General features: G+C 48.6%; 1 protein-coding gene across 1 annotated transcript in view; it reads right to left on the bottom strand.

The window, feature by feature from the left end:
• LOC138510432 (serine/threonine-protein phosphatase 2A catalytic subunit beta isoform) overlaps positions 1-15,930 on the bottom strand; it is a 161,803-nt gene that overhangs the window by 72,073 nt on the left and 73,800 nt on the right. Inside the window, exon 4 of the mRNA XM_069626086.1 lies at positions 8,723-8,812. Within this exon, the coding sequence (XP_069482187.1) occupies positions 8,723-8,812 (90 nt within the window). The remainder of the gene's footprint in view (positions 1-8,722; positions 8,813-15,930) is intronic.

The raw sequence follows: 15,930 nt of genomic DNA, 5'->3' as shown, positions 1-15,930 counted from the left end.
TGTACCTGTCTTATCCGGTTCTGTATCATCCCTCGGAGGAGGTGATGGTGGCGAAGGATGGCAAGGAGGTGGAGGATTGACTCCTCTTGACGGGGGGGGGGGGGGTTCCTGCAGACGACAGGCATCCTTGTCCGGATCTCTGAACACAGGGTGTGCAGTGCCTGTAGGATGTTCGACACCCCGCTGGCAGTGGAGGTTGCCCTGCTGCTTCTCGTCTGTATCCTCGCCACTCTCCACATCCGTTTCGCCGGGGTCCTTCCCATAGGACCTGGCCTCGACAAACTTCTTGTCCAGTACAGCCTTCAGACCAGAAAGCTCCTCCTCTGAGATGTCCGAGCCCTGCAGGACTACAGCTACCCCCCCCACCCCCTTCTGCTCAACCATCAGGGACGTCCTAGGGGAGATGACCGGCATAGTCTTCACCGGTGTCTTCGATGGGTAGGAAAGTCAAGTCCCTCCATGCAGGCAGGGAATCCCTTGTTTTAGGGGCCGCCACCACGCCTTCAAGGGAAGATTGTACCTGGGACTTCATGATCTTGGACGTGCTTGAGGCATTCGCGGGTGAGGGGGGGCGGAGAATGGGGTTTGGGAGGGGGGGGGCTCAGAACCATGCTCTCCCTTGGCTCGGTCAGAGTTGACTTTGACTACTCCAGAAATTTACCCGGATGGTCCAACTTCGTCGCCGACCCAGAGCGTTGGCTCGTGGTCGAAGGTGCCGGGGATGCAGTTCCCAACTCGGCCACGAGGAGCACATCCCAACAGCGCTCCCGGTGTCTGCAGGCTCGCAGTGCTTTGCCTTATGTTGTGCCCCTGTCGCCAGAGAGCCCTCAAAGGCCTTAGAAGACCGCTCAGATTTCCTCTTGCTGGATGAGGCTCACCCGCAGCCAGGATCTTCGTCTGGAGCAACCTCGGAGAGCCACTTGCGACGGTCCTTCATGGTGCGGGGCACCATATCCTTGCAGAACGCACAGGTCTCCTCCGCGTGCGTTTGGTCAGAATGTATTGAGTAAAGGCACAGAGTGCCCATCGCCCGGGAAAAGGTTCCTTAGTCCACATCCAGGGCAGATCCTGAAAAGAGGAGAGTCTCCTTTATCTACAGCCATGTCCACGCGGGGTAGGCCTCAAAGACTCTTCTGGAATCCTCCAAGAAGGGAGAAAAAAAAAAAATTTCAAAAAAAAAAAAAAAAAAAAAAAAAATTGCAAAACGCAGTAAAAGCTCGAGAGCTATAGCATGAGGACTCCGAACACTTGAACATGCGGTAACATTCAGAAGATGGCTGCCAGGGGAGGGGTTAGGTAGAGGGCAGTCATTGGCTGGGGGCAGTATGACCCAGTGACCAGTGATTGGTTGTTAGAAGAAAGGCAGTTCAGAAGTGAAACTGATTTTTTTCCTTTACCGAGGATTTCCAGCCTGCTCTTTTAAAAAAAAAAATAAACAAGCACATTCCTTGGGGAAAAGGGAAGCCCCCAGCTAAAGTTCCTAGTGTACAACACACTGACCCCCCCATGAGGAGTGAGATGTGGATGAGGAGGCCATTCAAGACGACCCTGGTACAGACCAGATTAACCGAATGACTACTATATCATCCATCAACGTCACACAAGAACCTGTATAAATATCACCCATTGATTACCAGTTGCTCTATAACGACCGGGCAGCAGAAAAGATACACAGGAGTCCGAGGAAGACCGGGACTTCGTTGATCTCATCCTCAATAAGAAGAAACCGATCAGGCAATACATCCCTTTGCTACAGTCAGAAATGGTCACCTACCTTCACTTCCTTCCCCCGCTTTTACTAGAGCAGTCAACCTGCGCATAGAAAGCATTTTAAACCTGCACCCACAGAACCCCTCCATTACAGGTCACACTCCCTGGTACTTATCAACCGCAAAAGAGTGGGTACTCCCCCCCCCCCCCCCCCCCGCCACTCCCGAAGCACCACCCGATTAAGAGCAAATAAAATATGCTCTCAGAAAGAAGTCATAACTTCTGAGGCATACCAGGTGCATATGCCAGCAATCCAACCCTTACGGCCAGCTTCAATGGGTTACGGAGGAAAATCAGGTTAGTGGGCCAGAGTCCTTGCGCTCCCAGATCCTTAAACTTTAGCTGAGGGCAAGCAAACTAATAATGCCATTATTAAAAACTCACTTGATGCTGCATACTCAGCAGAAAGGGTGGTGGCTGAGGGAACCCTCAAACACCATGCTTGGCTCAAGCTCTGGGTTCAAACCCGAAACACAAATCACATTTATCAATATGCCTATAGAAAACTTTGGGAAAACAGTGGACGCTCTAAAAACCGCTAAAGAAAATGAGACCCTAAACTTTAGGTCAGATCGCTAATGAGCCCTTCATGCAAAGAAGGTTGTAAGGCAATCGCCGCACTTGTCATATTCGGGGATATACAAGGTCAGCCCAGCTATTCCTCAGCAGTGGGCACAAGCACATGGTATGTCAATGGTATGTCAATCAAGAAAAGCTGCTGATCTCCCAATCCTCCTTGCAGAGGCAATTCAGGCGAGGACATTAGGGGTAGAAGCCAAACCGCTAGGGGGTTTGGCTGCCCCTTCAAGCAATGACTAAGAGCTGCATGTCCCTTCCCATGGTACCAGTAGTGGGTCACTTAATCCAGGCATGAGAGGGGAATCACAAAGGACAAGTGGGTGCCGTCAAGGACGGATATTGCATAGCTCAATGAAATACCACGTTATCCTCCGAGACACAAGAGCATCTCTGAAACTTCAGCAGATCCTTTAAACTGAGATGGAGGCTCTTCTAGAGAAAGCCATAGAACTTGTCCTTCCGTCAGAGGTAAACAAGGGTATTTATTACGGTGTACTTCCTTGTTCCAAAGAATACCAAATTACCAGTGTTCGATCTAAGGCCTGTAAACACACAAGTCAACCTTGGAAAAGAGGCAATTCCTTTACTAAATAGCGGAGACTACATGGCAAAACTAGATATGAAAGATGCATACTTTCATATTTCAATGTTGCCATCTCACATAAAGTACCCAAGGTTCCAAGTGCGGTCCACACACTACCAGTACAAATTACTACTCTTTGGGATAGCATCAGCCCTCAGGTTTTCAACGGTACTAGCTATCGTAGCTGTGCACCTATGGGCAATCTCAGTGTACCCTTATATGGACGATTGGCCAGGAGACACCACAGATGTGTCAGCAGCACACCCATGAGACAAACTAGGATTTTCCATCAACGAGAACAAATTAATTCTAGTTCCCAGCTAAGTGAAACAATTCCTAGGGGTAATTATTCAAACTAAGACTCCTTAGTCTTCCCACCCACAGGGGTCTTCTTGGTATAATGGAATCATGCATGTTGCACAATGAAGAGGCAAGACTGCTCATACATTAAATACAAGAATGGCAAGCAAAAAAAATGGTCTCAAGCACAAGGAGAATGGGACCATCTAGTGGTAGTTTCAGAGAATGTGGTGTCAGCAGTGGTGGACAACCTAGAGAAGGGGAAACCTTTTGGAAACACAAGCCACAATAAACAGACAGCTCTTGGGCTGGGGAGCTCATTACATCCAAACAAAACACAGCATGTGGAAACCAACACTAACAGAAGTATATAAATGTTACGAGTTACTAGCCATGCACAAAGCACTACAATCTTACCAGCATCACTTGACAGGGAAGACTTGACTAATTCTCACATCCAAGCCCGCGTCTCTGTGGCATCTAACAACTTGGCCAAATGCTTTAAAAATCAGCAAAGAGCTGGCCAATCCTGCTGCAGTCTACATCTCCTGTACCCTCCCAGGCCCTCTGCACGGCCTTGGCTTCTCATTTCAATCTAAACCTCTCTAAAACTCAGGCTATCATGTCCTCTCTTTTCCCCTTCCTCCCTCTATTCCCTGCTCTCCCCCCTGGCCCTACTTCGGCCACCTCTCCTCCCTCCTCTCCCTTTCAGACAAAGTTTCTAGACCAGTCCCATCTATGAAAGTTTCTTCAAAACAAGTTCAACCCTGTTCCCCTAAAACCATCAAGGACCACATTGATACCCTGGCTCCTGCTGACGTACCACTCCTTGGCGACTGGAGTCTTCCCCTTCCCCCCTGAAGCACTCCCCTGAGCACCCTCTTAAGAAACCCTCTGCCAACCCTTCCTGCCCAGCTAACTACCGCCCAATCTCCATCGCTCGTTTCCTGGGCAAACTCCTGGACAAGCCGGCCATCTCCCAGCTTAATCTTCAACTGAATCCGTTAGCGGTCTCCATGACCATCAGTCTGGCTTCAGAGCTGTCGGAAGCATGGAAAGTGCACTCCTGAACATAAGTGAAGAAAAGCTCTCAAACCTTGCCACTAACCATCCTTCTGTCCTTATCCTCCTCCATCTATTCTGCCTTGACACCGTCAACCAATGCCCTCCTGTTTAACAGTCTTTGTGATAACCCTGAGCATCACCGATCAGGCCCTGGCTTGGCAGACTTCTTTCCTCTCCGATCGATCCTCCCAGGTCCAACTTGGGTCCTTCCTCTCCCATCTCTTCCTGTGGTGTTCCCCAGGGGTCTAACCTTTCTCCCTGGCTGTTCAACCAATACCTGGCACTTTTTGCCAATCGCATTGCCACTCTCTGCCCCAACTTACAGTGCAATGCGGATGACAACTAATTTTCATGCTCCCTTCTGCCACCTCTTCTCCCTCTGACCATGTCTGCTATCCAGGAGTGGTGTGCCGTCAATTCTCTCTGCCTTAATGCCAGCAAGGCCAAGATTCTCCTCATCAGCAAACCTGTTCCATCCTTCTCTGGCTGGCCTCTTTGCCCTCTTCCTGCTCCCACCTGCGAAGCTAAAAACCTTTGGGTAATCTGAAACTTCACACTTTCCTTCTCTCACATCTGACATCTCTAAGAAGTCACACTACCAGCTGCACCTCCTCAGAGGTATTCTTCCTTTCCTTCCCCCAGAATCTCAGTCTCCAGAGCACTGGTTCTCTCTAGGCTGGACTACTGCAACAGCCTCTTTCTAAATCTGCCTGCCTCCACTCTCAGCCCTCTGCAAAACAAATAGGACGTCAAGACTTGTTCTTGGCCTCAAGCCCAGGGAATCGCATCTCTCCAGGACTGCAATCTCTGCACTGGCTCCCAGTGGCGGCGAGGATCAAGTTAAAAACCCTCTGCATTGTCCACAAGGCCTCCTGGGGCCTCAATACCTTCAACTCTCTCTTCACTCATCCGCCTCCAACTCCATCAGGGTCAGTTGCTTCTCCAAGCAATGAGTTGGCGGTTCTGCTGGGGCCCTCCCTCTGGAATAGCCTCCGTGCCCCTCTGAAACTTGAGAACCATCTTCGGTTCCGGAAGCATTTCAAGACCTTCCCCTTTGCTTCGGCTTTCTATCCTCTCCCTGCTGATCTCCTGGCTGAAACTGAAACTGCACTGGATACCCTCTGATCTCGGGCCCAGGTCCCCTTCCTGCTAGTTGCACACCAGCACTACCCCCACCAGCAACCCTTGCACTCTGGGACTGTTCTGTATCGCTACAGCCCCCTACCAGCACTTGACACCCGAAGTCTGCACTTATCCTTGTACTTGCCACCAGCTGGCTGTACTTTATTGTCTTTATTTATTTTACTGTTATCCTTTGTACTGCACTGCCGCCCCACCCCCTTCCTCCTCCCCTGCACGATCTCAATGTAACATGGCCTAGTAAGATCGTTGTCTGTCTTCCCTTGCTTCCCCCTGCCTTGTTGCGCCTTGAAACATTGGTTTATAGGCGCGTTATAAATGCCATATCATACAACACAACCGCCAAGACTTCACATTTTGAATTCATACAGCACAGGCAGTTGCGATTAGTACACACAATGTTACATTGCTATAGAGGTCCTGAATAGGGACTTCCTTGGAAGAAGAAAATATAGAATTTGGCAATGGACTATGAGCCACAGAGAGATTCATAAAATGAAGGAATGCAGGATAGTGGGAATTACCTACAATCTAACACTAACCACCAAGAGTCCATACTTGGTCCAGTACATTTCTGGCAAGCAAACAAATTTCTCCAACTACATGCCAGTATTTGACAGAAATATTATTAGGTGCATAGGAAGGGAATGGTACAGGACAAAGGGGACACGAGTATGTGTACATAACACTGAGCTTTAAAGATCAGTCTATCAAGGTGATAGCCCTTTTTAGGTTGAGGATTGGCGCTAAGAGCCTGGCTTTTCCCGTTGCATGTTTCTCTGATCTCCAACACAGATTTGCAAAACAAGGATGGCACTGCCAGACTATGAAACTCCGGCTGTTTATGGAGCACTCTTATCTTCCCACCTTAGAGACCCCCAGCTCTTTTGCTGGATTTAGAACTCCGAGTGAGTGGGATCTTTCTCAATTTTGTGTGTTTTTATTTGATTTGGATTTGTGTTTTTCGCTATTTTGAGTCCGACAAACTCCATAGGCGTCTGCTTTTTGTATGGTGACAGCACCTTCAGTGTCAGACATCCTTTTAGATTTCTCATAACTACCCTTTCTTGTGTGAACTACAGTTCAAGAGTAAAGTGAAACTGACTTTACTCACCTTTTCTCTTTGTAGGTCCAGCACACACCATCTTGTGGGGTGCTGGGAGGGTAACCTAGTACCTCATCCTACTCTCTAACATTTCTATGTTACCCTCACTAATTTAAGTGGTTGGTGGCAGTAGTTTACTTTTTCCTTCCATTGTGCTTTTCTACCACAGGCTGAACCCTCAACTGCAGTACAGCACGCATGGATGATCATTTTTGTCAAAATGGCTCCAGTGTTTTTTTTGCCATTTTCCGTTTGTGCGGTCTTTCTTGGGTATTACTTTGTGCGAAGTTTGAGCCATTTGTCAGTCTTGCCTTTGGCAGGGTTCAGCCATGAAGCCTGCCACTGGCTCCAGTGTGTCTGGAAGGCCAGGATGCGAGGGAGGGTCCCGAAACTCCTGTCCTTTGTCTCTAGGAATGCCTGAAGAGAACAAGTCCGGATTGGCTGACTGGCCTTCTTGTCAGGGCAACCACCCTGCTGTGTGATTGACAGCCTAGGCTGTGCATGAATAGAAGAAACCTGCTTAAAAATGATAAAAGGAAAGGGTTTTGGGACTAGAGGCACAGTCAACCACTGGGAGAAATACCAGAGGAAACAGTGAACGAAGCGTGCAGCATCCTCTCGGACCTTTGAATTGCCTGGTGAAGCCCCGCTGCTGTGCTGAACTTTTTCACCTCAACAGAAGCTCTGGACAGAACGACTTCTCCCTTGGGCTAGTGGGACCAACTAACTCAGAGACAAACTCCACTGGAACATCACCCCAGACTTGCTGTGCCTCAGTTGCTTCGGAAGCCCAATGCCAGGGGTAGAGAGTGAAACGTCTGAAGCAATAACTAATTCGGCTAGAAGCTCCAAGAGTCTCCCAAGGATCCTCCAGAAGCAGGACGGCCAGATCCCAAGTTCCCTCACCAGAGTGCAGGACCCAAGGAGTGAAGGAAGCCCAACCGGCATCTGTGACGGTGCGGGTTGCTAAGCGCAGAAACCACAAAGTGCCGCTAAACCAAAACGAGCCTGTACATGTCGACCTGCCAAGTAGCACCAAAGGAGCCGTCCAGGCAGTCACCCTCTTGCCCCCACGACCGTGGTTCAGGAACCAGGGTCTGCACCGATGTAGCAAGACAGAATCCAGCTGGACCACTGTTCTTCAAACAAGAGGTACTGTTTAGGCTTGGGGTACTTACTGCATTGCCTTTTAGTTGTGATTTTCTCAGTTGGGAATTGCAGTGGCTTACCTTTTAGAGTTGAATCCAACTCTTTCACAGGCTTAACAGCTACAAGTGGTTTTTTTTCTACAAACTAACTTTGTGCAAGACTTTCATTTAAGAAGTGCATCAGATACATAGACTGTGCTCCAATTGACTTTGGCTATCCTGGCTCCCTCAAGACTCTAGTCCATTGACTGACACGGATTGTCCCTCATAGGTGGTAGCTTGTTGTAAACCTTCTGCTGGGAAAGGCTTATCTAGATTTCATGGGAAGATTTAGTTGTCCTCACATAGTCTGAGAAACTGTCTAACCTTTTTTCGTTCCCTAACCTTTCTGCAACTACAGAATCTGCGAAGTACAACCAGTGCGATAAATAAATGCCATTATTGTATTTGTGATTGAAGTCAACAGGGTTCAGGAATTGCGTAAGAAGCATATCCAAAGATTATCCATTATCTTGTTCTGAAAAGAAATTTTAAAGTATATTTATATTGTTAGATAAATTGCCTTTTTAAAGTACGCTTATTTAAAATGGATGTTAAGTAACTATCACAGAAGGGTTACGTAGCTACTTGTATTTATGAATTTCATTTGTACAGCTCACATTTACCCCTAGAGTTAGGCCTGGCTGCTCAGTCACTCTACCAACTTGTGTAGTACAGACCTATACCAAAAGCTGGGTTACCCAATACCAAACCCACAAGTGTTGTGTAGTCACAAACAATGTGACTGCATCAATTCTTACCAAACAAGCACAACCGGCAGACAAAAAAGACAAAGCCCAAAGCTTCAGTTTACAGGTGGAAAGAAATGAGGCACTGAAAGATGTTCAGAGCATGGAGAGGTGGGATTGTTACTAGGAGGTGTGGCGGGTGGATGGATTATTCAGTTTGTTCAAAATTAGACTGTAAAAAGAAACAAAGGAGAGCTACCAACACAAATTCATGCAAGATCTGAAATATAGTGTTAATATTTACCTCATGAGGGACTTCTTGCAGACGATCTAATGCTCGGATGTGATCTAGTGTGTCTATTGAAGGCGAGAGGCCACCATGGAGGCAGAAAATCTGGGCAAAAAAAAAAGTAACAAATATTATATCATTGTTCCCAAGCATGATGGTTTTCAAATCCTACAACTATGAAACACTCACACCTAGAGGAGGCTTGTCCAACCTTTGTGGTTGTGTGGCAGGATCATGAACTGTCACCCAGTGGTCTGGCAAGCCAAAAATCAAAATGCTTGAAGCAATTTCACATCAGTAAGTGGAGTCATACGACTTGCGACCAGTGACAAAGGAACCCACAAACAAAGGAAGCTCAAAACAGTCTAAAATCCAATACAAAAACATAAAAGCAATACAGAGCATGCACAGGTGCTGCTGTAATATTTGAAGTGCAGCTTCAAATGGGTCAGAAATGCCATCCAATGCTTTCTGCAATGTTTGAGTAGATTGTCTCATCCCCGTTACTGTACAATTTAATTTTTGGTGTTTGTTCCAACCTGGCGGGTCCGGTCCTCATTTTGCCGTTTGGCTCCTTCCTCCCAGCAAGGCTTGACCTTAAGCCAGAGAATGTGGGGATGTGTAGCCCAAAGATGTCCCACAGAAAGTACCGCTACTGATAGTCATGTGGCTAGGCTGGTAACTTCAACCATGTAATATGGTTCCAGTGGGTAGAATCCATCTTAATTGGCTAGGTCCATCGCTCCCGTCGCCCCCCCCGCCCGACCCCCTTCTTTATTTCACAAAATAGAGGTGGTCTTTGCAACACTAGAGGGATCACAGGACTAGCCCTCATCTCAGTGTACGTGAGATGAGGCGGTGCTCGTTGGGCAATTGGGTGCCTGTAACCAGAGGCTGCGGCTGCAATTAGCCTAAAAACAGCTCTGATCAGCAGATGCAGAAAATGATTTCTTCCTTTGAGTGGGAGACCCTTCTAAAATGCATGGGTGCGTTCGGAGGAATGGTCTGCCATTGACTAACCACCCCTCAATGATTTTTCATATGCGACTTGATGCCGGGTTCACTACCTGTCTCCCCAAGGATAGCAGACCCACCTTACAATGCTTGTCTACAGCAGAAACTCCATTCCTGGATGTCAAACTATGCTGGTGCAGGGCTTCAGTCATTGGAAGGACTGAAGCCCTGCACCAGAATCCTTTGCCGTACTACCAAATCCAACAGCAAAGCTTGGCCTCTACAGAAAATGTGAAACAAGCACTGCAGCACTCCTTTCCCCTGATCCACTGGGGGCAACTGGCTCACAGCTCCTTCGCAGCTTTCTCCCTGAAGCCATGGTCCACGCCTGCATCACTGGATCCAGAAACGGGAGCCTCTTTGCTGCCAGCACTATGAAGACTCTGGTGCTGAACTGACCAGAGACTTCATCCCAGCACATCAGGCAAGCACCCTGGTTTCATCTCCCCAGATTGAAGCTGCTGGGCCTGCGCTGACTCAGACCCTGCAACCGCACTGCTGAACACAGCTTCCAGACCTAGAAGTGCCCAGATTCAGAGTAAAGCAGAGTATTAGGGCCCTCCCACCTCTCCCCCTCTGCCCCCCCCACAGCACTTTGCCATGGTTGGAACCTACAGTTGTCACCAAACAAGGTGCACAGTGACTACCCCTTCAAACAGTTAACCACCTGTTGCAGAATTGCTTTTTCAGTTCCAGGATATTGATCTGCCAACTCTGCTGCATTGCTAGCAAGCCTCTTATTCCTGGACCCCACTTCATCAGGGGTCTTCTGAAACTCATTGTTCATAACTCTAGAAATTGCTTCAAAGGATACCATGCCCCCTGCCAAAGACTGCCCCAAAGCCACACAACTGGTCTCTCTTGGTCCCATTTTAAATCTTCGGCCTTGGTAGGTAGAGTGCTTGCTGCTTAGCTAATTCTGCTGGTAATTATCTTTATGGAACTCTTCTTGAAACTATTTTACCTGTTTGTGGCATCTCATCTTTTACTTCAAAACACTAATTTATTACATTTATGCAGCGCCCAGGCCCGTAGGCAACGGCGCATGTTCGAGACAGGAAGGCGAGAAAAACAAGAAGAAATTGAGTAAATTAGTCATGTGACAGCCAAGTTTAAGAGTTTCCTGAAGATCAGTAATTTTGATAATGCAGCGCAACAGGTTCGAATCCCAATCCCGCTGACTGGTATTAAGCGCTTTTTAAATTAATAGAATAAAAATGTTACTAGGGAGGGAGTTCCCACTCGCTTGTTTTTAACTCTGGGTGTCGGAATAAAGATTTTTGAAGAGAAGTGTAGAGGGCACACAATGGATTTCATGGAGGTACACTGGTTAAGGAAGGAGGGGGCGTCGTTATAGAAGCAGCGGTGAGTGATTGACAATATTTTGAACTCTATGCATGCTTTGATGGGAAGCCAGTGGGTGTCATGGCTGGCCAATGAGAAGGTCAGATTCAACCAATTGCTGGCCCAAGGGCCTTATTTTGTAGTAGTTGGGAGTGGAGAGGTTCTTAAATGATGTGCCTGTGAATAAGGCATTAAGGTAAATCAAGTTTGCTGCCTATGATGGCTCTAGTGAGGAGCAGCTCTGTTGTCATTGTTGAGGCAAAAATTGTGGTTAGACATTCAGTTCTGGATAATGCTGAAGATCTAATTTATCTGTCCGAATCATGGGAGCAGTTGCCTGGAAGGTTACGTTTCTTGGCATTTATATACGCCCTATAGATCAATGGTATGACCTCAAAGCGCTGGTAGGTTGACCGCCCTTGGGAACTGCAATTCTGGTCAGTAGAGAGAGATAGTGTCGTAGGGTGCATGGGTGCACCAGATATGTGCACAGCTGATGTAGTTGCCGGGTGGTAGCTGCATTTTAGCTTTAGGTGTGGTGCTGGAGATATCAGTGGATGTGTGTGGGTGGACACCCAGACTGGGTTCTGGCAGCGTTGGGCCCGAAGGACGCTTATGTGAGCGATTAGGCCAGAATGTGCTCGGCTAGCTGTGTTTTTATTAGGGTGATGAGGTGTTCATCGGGTAGAATTTGTATGTGAACAGCTAGACTGAATTAATCAGGGGTATAGCTGCGTTCTAGTTGAATAATTGTGTATAGTAGAGAGTAAGCATAGTGATGTGATATGATGGTTATCTTTGCAGCGCCCGAGACCAGGCACATGAACAGGATGGCAGGGAACATAGCGAGGTTTATAGACATAATTTCGAAATCAAAAATTTCGAAAGTCAAAAAGTCGAAAAAAAAATGTCGAAAAAAATAATGTCGAATTTATTTTTTATGACGTTTTTTTTTCGAAATGGGGGGGTTCCCCCCCAACCCCCGTTTTTTTTTTTTGTTTTTACCTTTTTTTTAAATATAAACTAGAGCCCAAACAAAAATATCGAAAAAAAAAATAATTCGACATTTTTTTTTCCGACATTTTTGATTCGACTTTTTTGACATTCGAAATTTTTTTTTCGATATTATGACTGGACACCACATAGCGACACACGGAAAGACACATGGTGCTGGGATTACAGCGACAGGGGTGAGGCGATAGATATATAGAACAGCATGGGGACAGGAAGGCAGGGTACAGTGATACGCATGCTAACATTTACATTCACACTTCTATCCAGATGCGACTCAGGCCAATCACTACAGCTCCACCGAAGTGAGGGACATGCCAGCATTTGCACTTATACCTAGAAGGGACTCAGGCCAACGTTCACAATCCTGCCAGGGTCCGGCACAGGTCAATGTCGACAGTTCCAACTGAGTACGCCATTAATTCCAACCAATTCCATCCCGACCAAATCCATCCCGCCAGCCATGCCGACCAAATCCAGCCCGCCCGCCAAGCTGACCAATTCCAGCCAGCCGGCTTGCCAGCCAAGCCGCCCAATTCCAGCCAGCCGGCCATGCAGACCAATTCCAGCCAGCCATGCGGACCATCAGTCCTTTTATCAGTTGCGTCAATCTATTCCATCCAGCATCCATTCATCAATCCCCTCCATCCTTCCACTCCATCAGTTTCATGGATTTCGTCTATTCCCTCTAGTTCATCCATTTTATCCACTCTATATACATACCCTCCTTCCATTTCACACGCATCCATGTGTTCCATTCATTCCGTCGTCTCCATCCACCAAATCCGTCTGTTACTCCATACATGCATCCATTCCATCAATCCATTTTTCCTCATCCACTCCATCCTATCCTGTGGGTAGGTTCAGAGGTCATTGACCACCTGGTAGGGAGTCTCATTCTGTATTTAGTGATTGGGTTGTTCGAGTACAGCCATATTTTTAGGTTAGTCGTTGGTGTTATGGAAAGAGCCATGTTTTGAGTAGTTTGCGGAATGTCAGACTTGGGTGTGTCAGATGTGAGGTGGAAGCGAGTTCCACAGGGTCGGGGCAAATGCGGAGAAAGAAGATCCCCCGATCCAGACGGCGGTGGTTGGGATTTCTAAAATGAGGGCAGAGCTTGATCTTAGGGTTCGTGGTGGAGGTAAGGTTTTAGCTTATCTTGCAGTTAGAGAGGGCCAGTTTTGTGCACGGTGATTGATGCAGGGTCTTGAAGGTGGCCCTTCGTCCAACTGGGAACCAGTGGAGGGTTCTGAGAGCTGGAGCAGTGTGGTCTCTTGGACCTAGGGCTTTTGGCATTTTTGCAGACATTTTGCTCTCTTTGGAGTTTATTAAAAAGGTGGTATGCTAGGACTCCTAGGTAAAGTGAGTTGGCATAGTCCATTCTCGACATTACAATGGACATAACAGCGGAAAGTCTGTTCTGGAAGGAGAGGTAGGGAAAAATGCATCTGAATTTTGAGATGGTAGTGACAAGATTTGGATACGTTGATGTCGGGAGATGTTTAAGCCAGAGTCTATAGTGCATCCAAGGTTTTTTTACTGTGACGTAGGGGGTGGTGCTTGGCCCATGGAAGGGGCCAGGGGAGTGGATGAGGAAGAAGCTCAGTGTTGCCGCATACCATGATTTCAGTTTTTGTGGGCTTTAGGAGGCGGTTTGTAGTCATCCAACGGTTGATATCTAGGAGGCAGGCTGAGAGGGGTCTGAGTTGTGGAGTTTGAGGATGATCGGGCATCGTCCGCGTAGTTGTAGCACAGGATATTGCGCAGGCGGACGATTCCAGGGAGGGTGAACATATAGAGGTTGAATAGGAGAGCTGAGAGACATGCGCCTTGCAGTACTCCAGTATTGACTGGGCAAGCATCTGAGATAAAAGGGGAGAGGAGGGTTCTTTGTGCCTGTTGAGGAAGGAGGCAATCCATTTGAGAGCAGTTCCACAGATTCCTAGGGAGTGGAGACAGTCAAGGAGGATGGAACAAGTTACTTACCTGTAACTGTTCTCCAGCAGGGGTCTGGCATGGATTCACATGCTCATGAATATTCCCCGTCGTCAGGCTGGGAATCCTCGGTAAAGAAAAAAACAGTTTCAGTTTCGTTTCTGATCTGTCTTTCGTAGTAATAACCAATCACTGGTCTCTGCGTCATACTGACCACAGCCAATGACTGCCCTCTACCTAAGCACCGCCTCTGGCAGCCATCTTCAGATTTGGAAGCACGTGAAGTGGCAGTATGACCAAGTGAAGAGCCGCAGAGGGGTAGGCGGGAGGGTTCGCATGCGAATCCATGCCAGACCCATGCTGGAGAACAACAGTTACAGGTAAGTAACTTGTTCCTTCTCCAGCATGGGGTCTGGCATGGATTCACATGCTCATGAATAAAGAATACATAGCAGTACACACATGCACAACCACGGGAGGTGGCAAAGGCTCAACATTAAGCATTACATCAAACCCAACATTAAGCATCTTACCTCCTCACCAGGCTCACCTCAGGCGAATAGGTTGCGCAGCACTGCTTGGCCGACCCTGGACTCCTCCCTGGAATCCCGATCGACGCAGTAGAATTTCGTGAAGGTGTGAGTCGACCTCCACGTAGCAGCCCTGCATATGTCCAGCAGGGGCACACCAGAAAGGAACGCCGTGGTGGCTGCGATCGCTCTGGTGGAATGGGCTCTCGGACGGCCAGGCAGCGGTCGGTTTGCCAACCGATGACAGTACATGATACAGCCGGAGAGCCATCTGGAAATGGAAGCCTTCGAGAGAGCCTTCCCCTGATTGACAGGTCCAAAATTCACAAAGAGTTGTGACGTCTTCCGAAAACACTTCGTGCGGTCCACGTAGAACTTCAGCGCTCTAGCCACATCCAGCGAGTGCAAAGTCCTCTCAGCCGGCGACGAAGGCGACGGGAAAAACACAGGCAACACCAATGGTTTGTTGAGATGGAAGTCCGACGGTACCTTGGGCATGAAGGAGGGGTGCGTCCTGAGCACTACCCTTGTGTCGTGAAAAGTCAAGTACGGGGCCTTGCAGGAAAGGGCCTGGATCTCCCCCACCCGTCGTGCGGAGGTGATGGCCACAAGAAACGCTGTTTTCTACGACAGAAACTTCAACGGGGCCGAGTGCAGAGGCTCGAACGGAGGTCCCATGAGCTTGGTCAGCACCACGTTGAGCTCCCACGCCAGGGCCGGAGCCTTCACCGGCGGGAACGATCTGAACAGTCCCTTCATGAACTCTTTCACCAGACGATGAGACCACAGGGACGTCCGCCCCGTGGTTCTGGTGTATCGGGAGATCGCAGCAAGATGAATCTTGATGGACGCGTGTGCCAGTCCAGCTTTGGCCAGCGTCAGCAGGTACGGCAGTACCTGGGGAGCCGTAATCCGTAGAGGGTTAATCTTCTGTGCGTGGCACCAGACAGAGAACCTCTTCCATTTGTGTCCGTAGCATTTAAGAGTCGAGGACGCCCTGGCCTTTGCAAGAACCTCTCTGCAGTCGGCCGGTATGTCGTACCTTCCAAACTCTAGCGCTGCAGGAGCCAGGCCTGCAAGTTCAGCGATTTCGGGTCGTGGTGGAGGATGGCGCCTCCTTCCCTGGAGAGTAGATCCGCGTCCACCGGCAGCCTGATTGGCGGGGACGCTGATAAGTCCAGAAGGTCCGGGAACCATATCTGCCTCGGCCACGCAGGTGCGACGAGGATCATCCTGCAACGTGACCTCTTGAGCTGGTTGACGAGCCGGATTAGCAGTGGCAAAGGAGGGAACGCGTAGAGGAACAGGCCCTCCCAGGGGAACGAGAAAGCATCGCCCATGCTCCTTGCCTGAGGAAACCTGCTGGCGAACCTCCGGCACTTGGAGTTC

Source organism: Ambystoma mexicanum, chromosome 6p, assembly GCF_040938575.1.
Source record: "Ambystoma mexicanum isolate Mex_15411 chromosome 6p, UKY_AmexF1_1, whole genome shotgun sequence".
Taxonomy (NCBI): Eukaryota; Metazoa; Chordata; class Amphibia; order Caudata; family Ambystomatidae; genus Ambystoma; species Ambystoma mexicanum.
The sequence above is the reverse complement of the archived record's forward strand: the minus strand, read 5'-3'. Positions and strand labels throughout refer to the sequence as shown.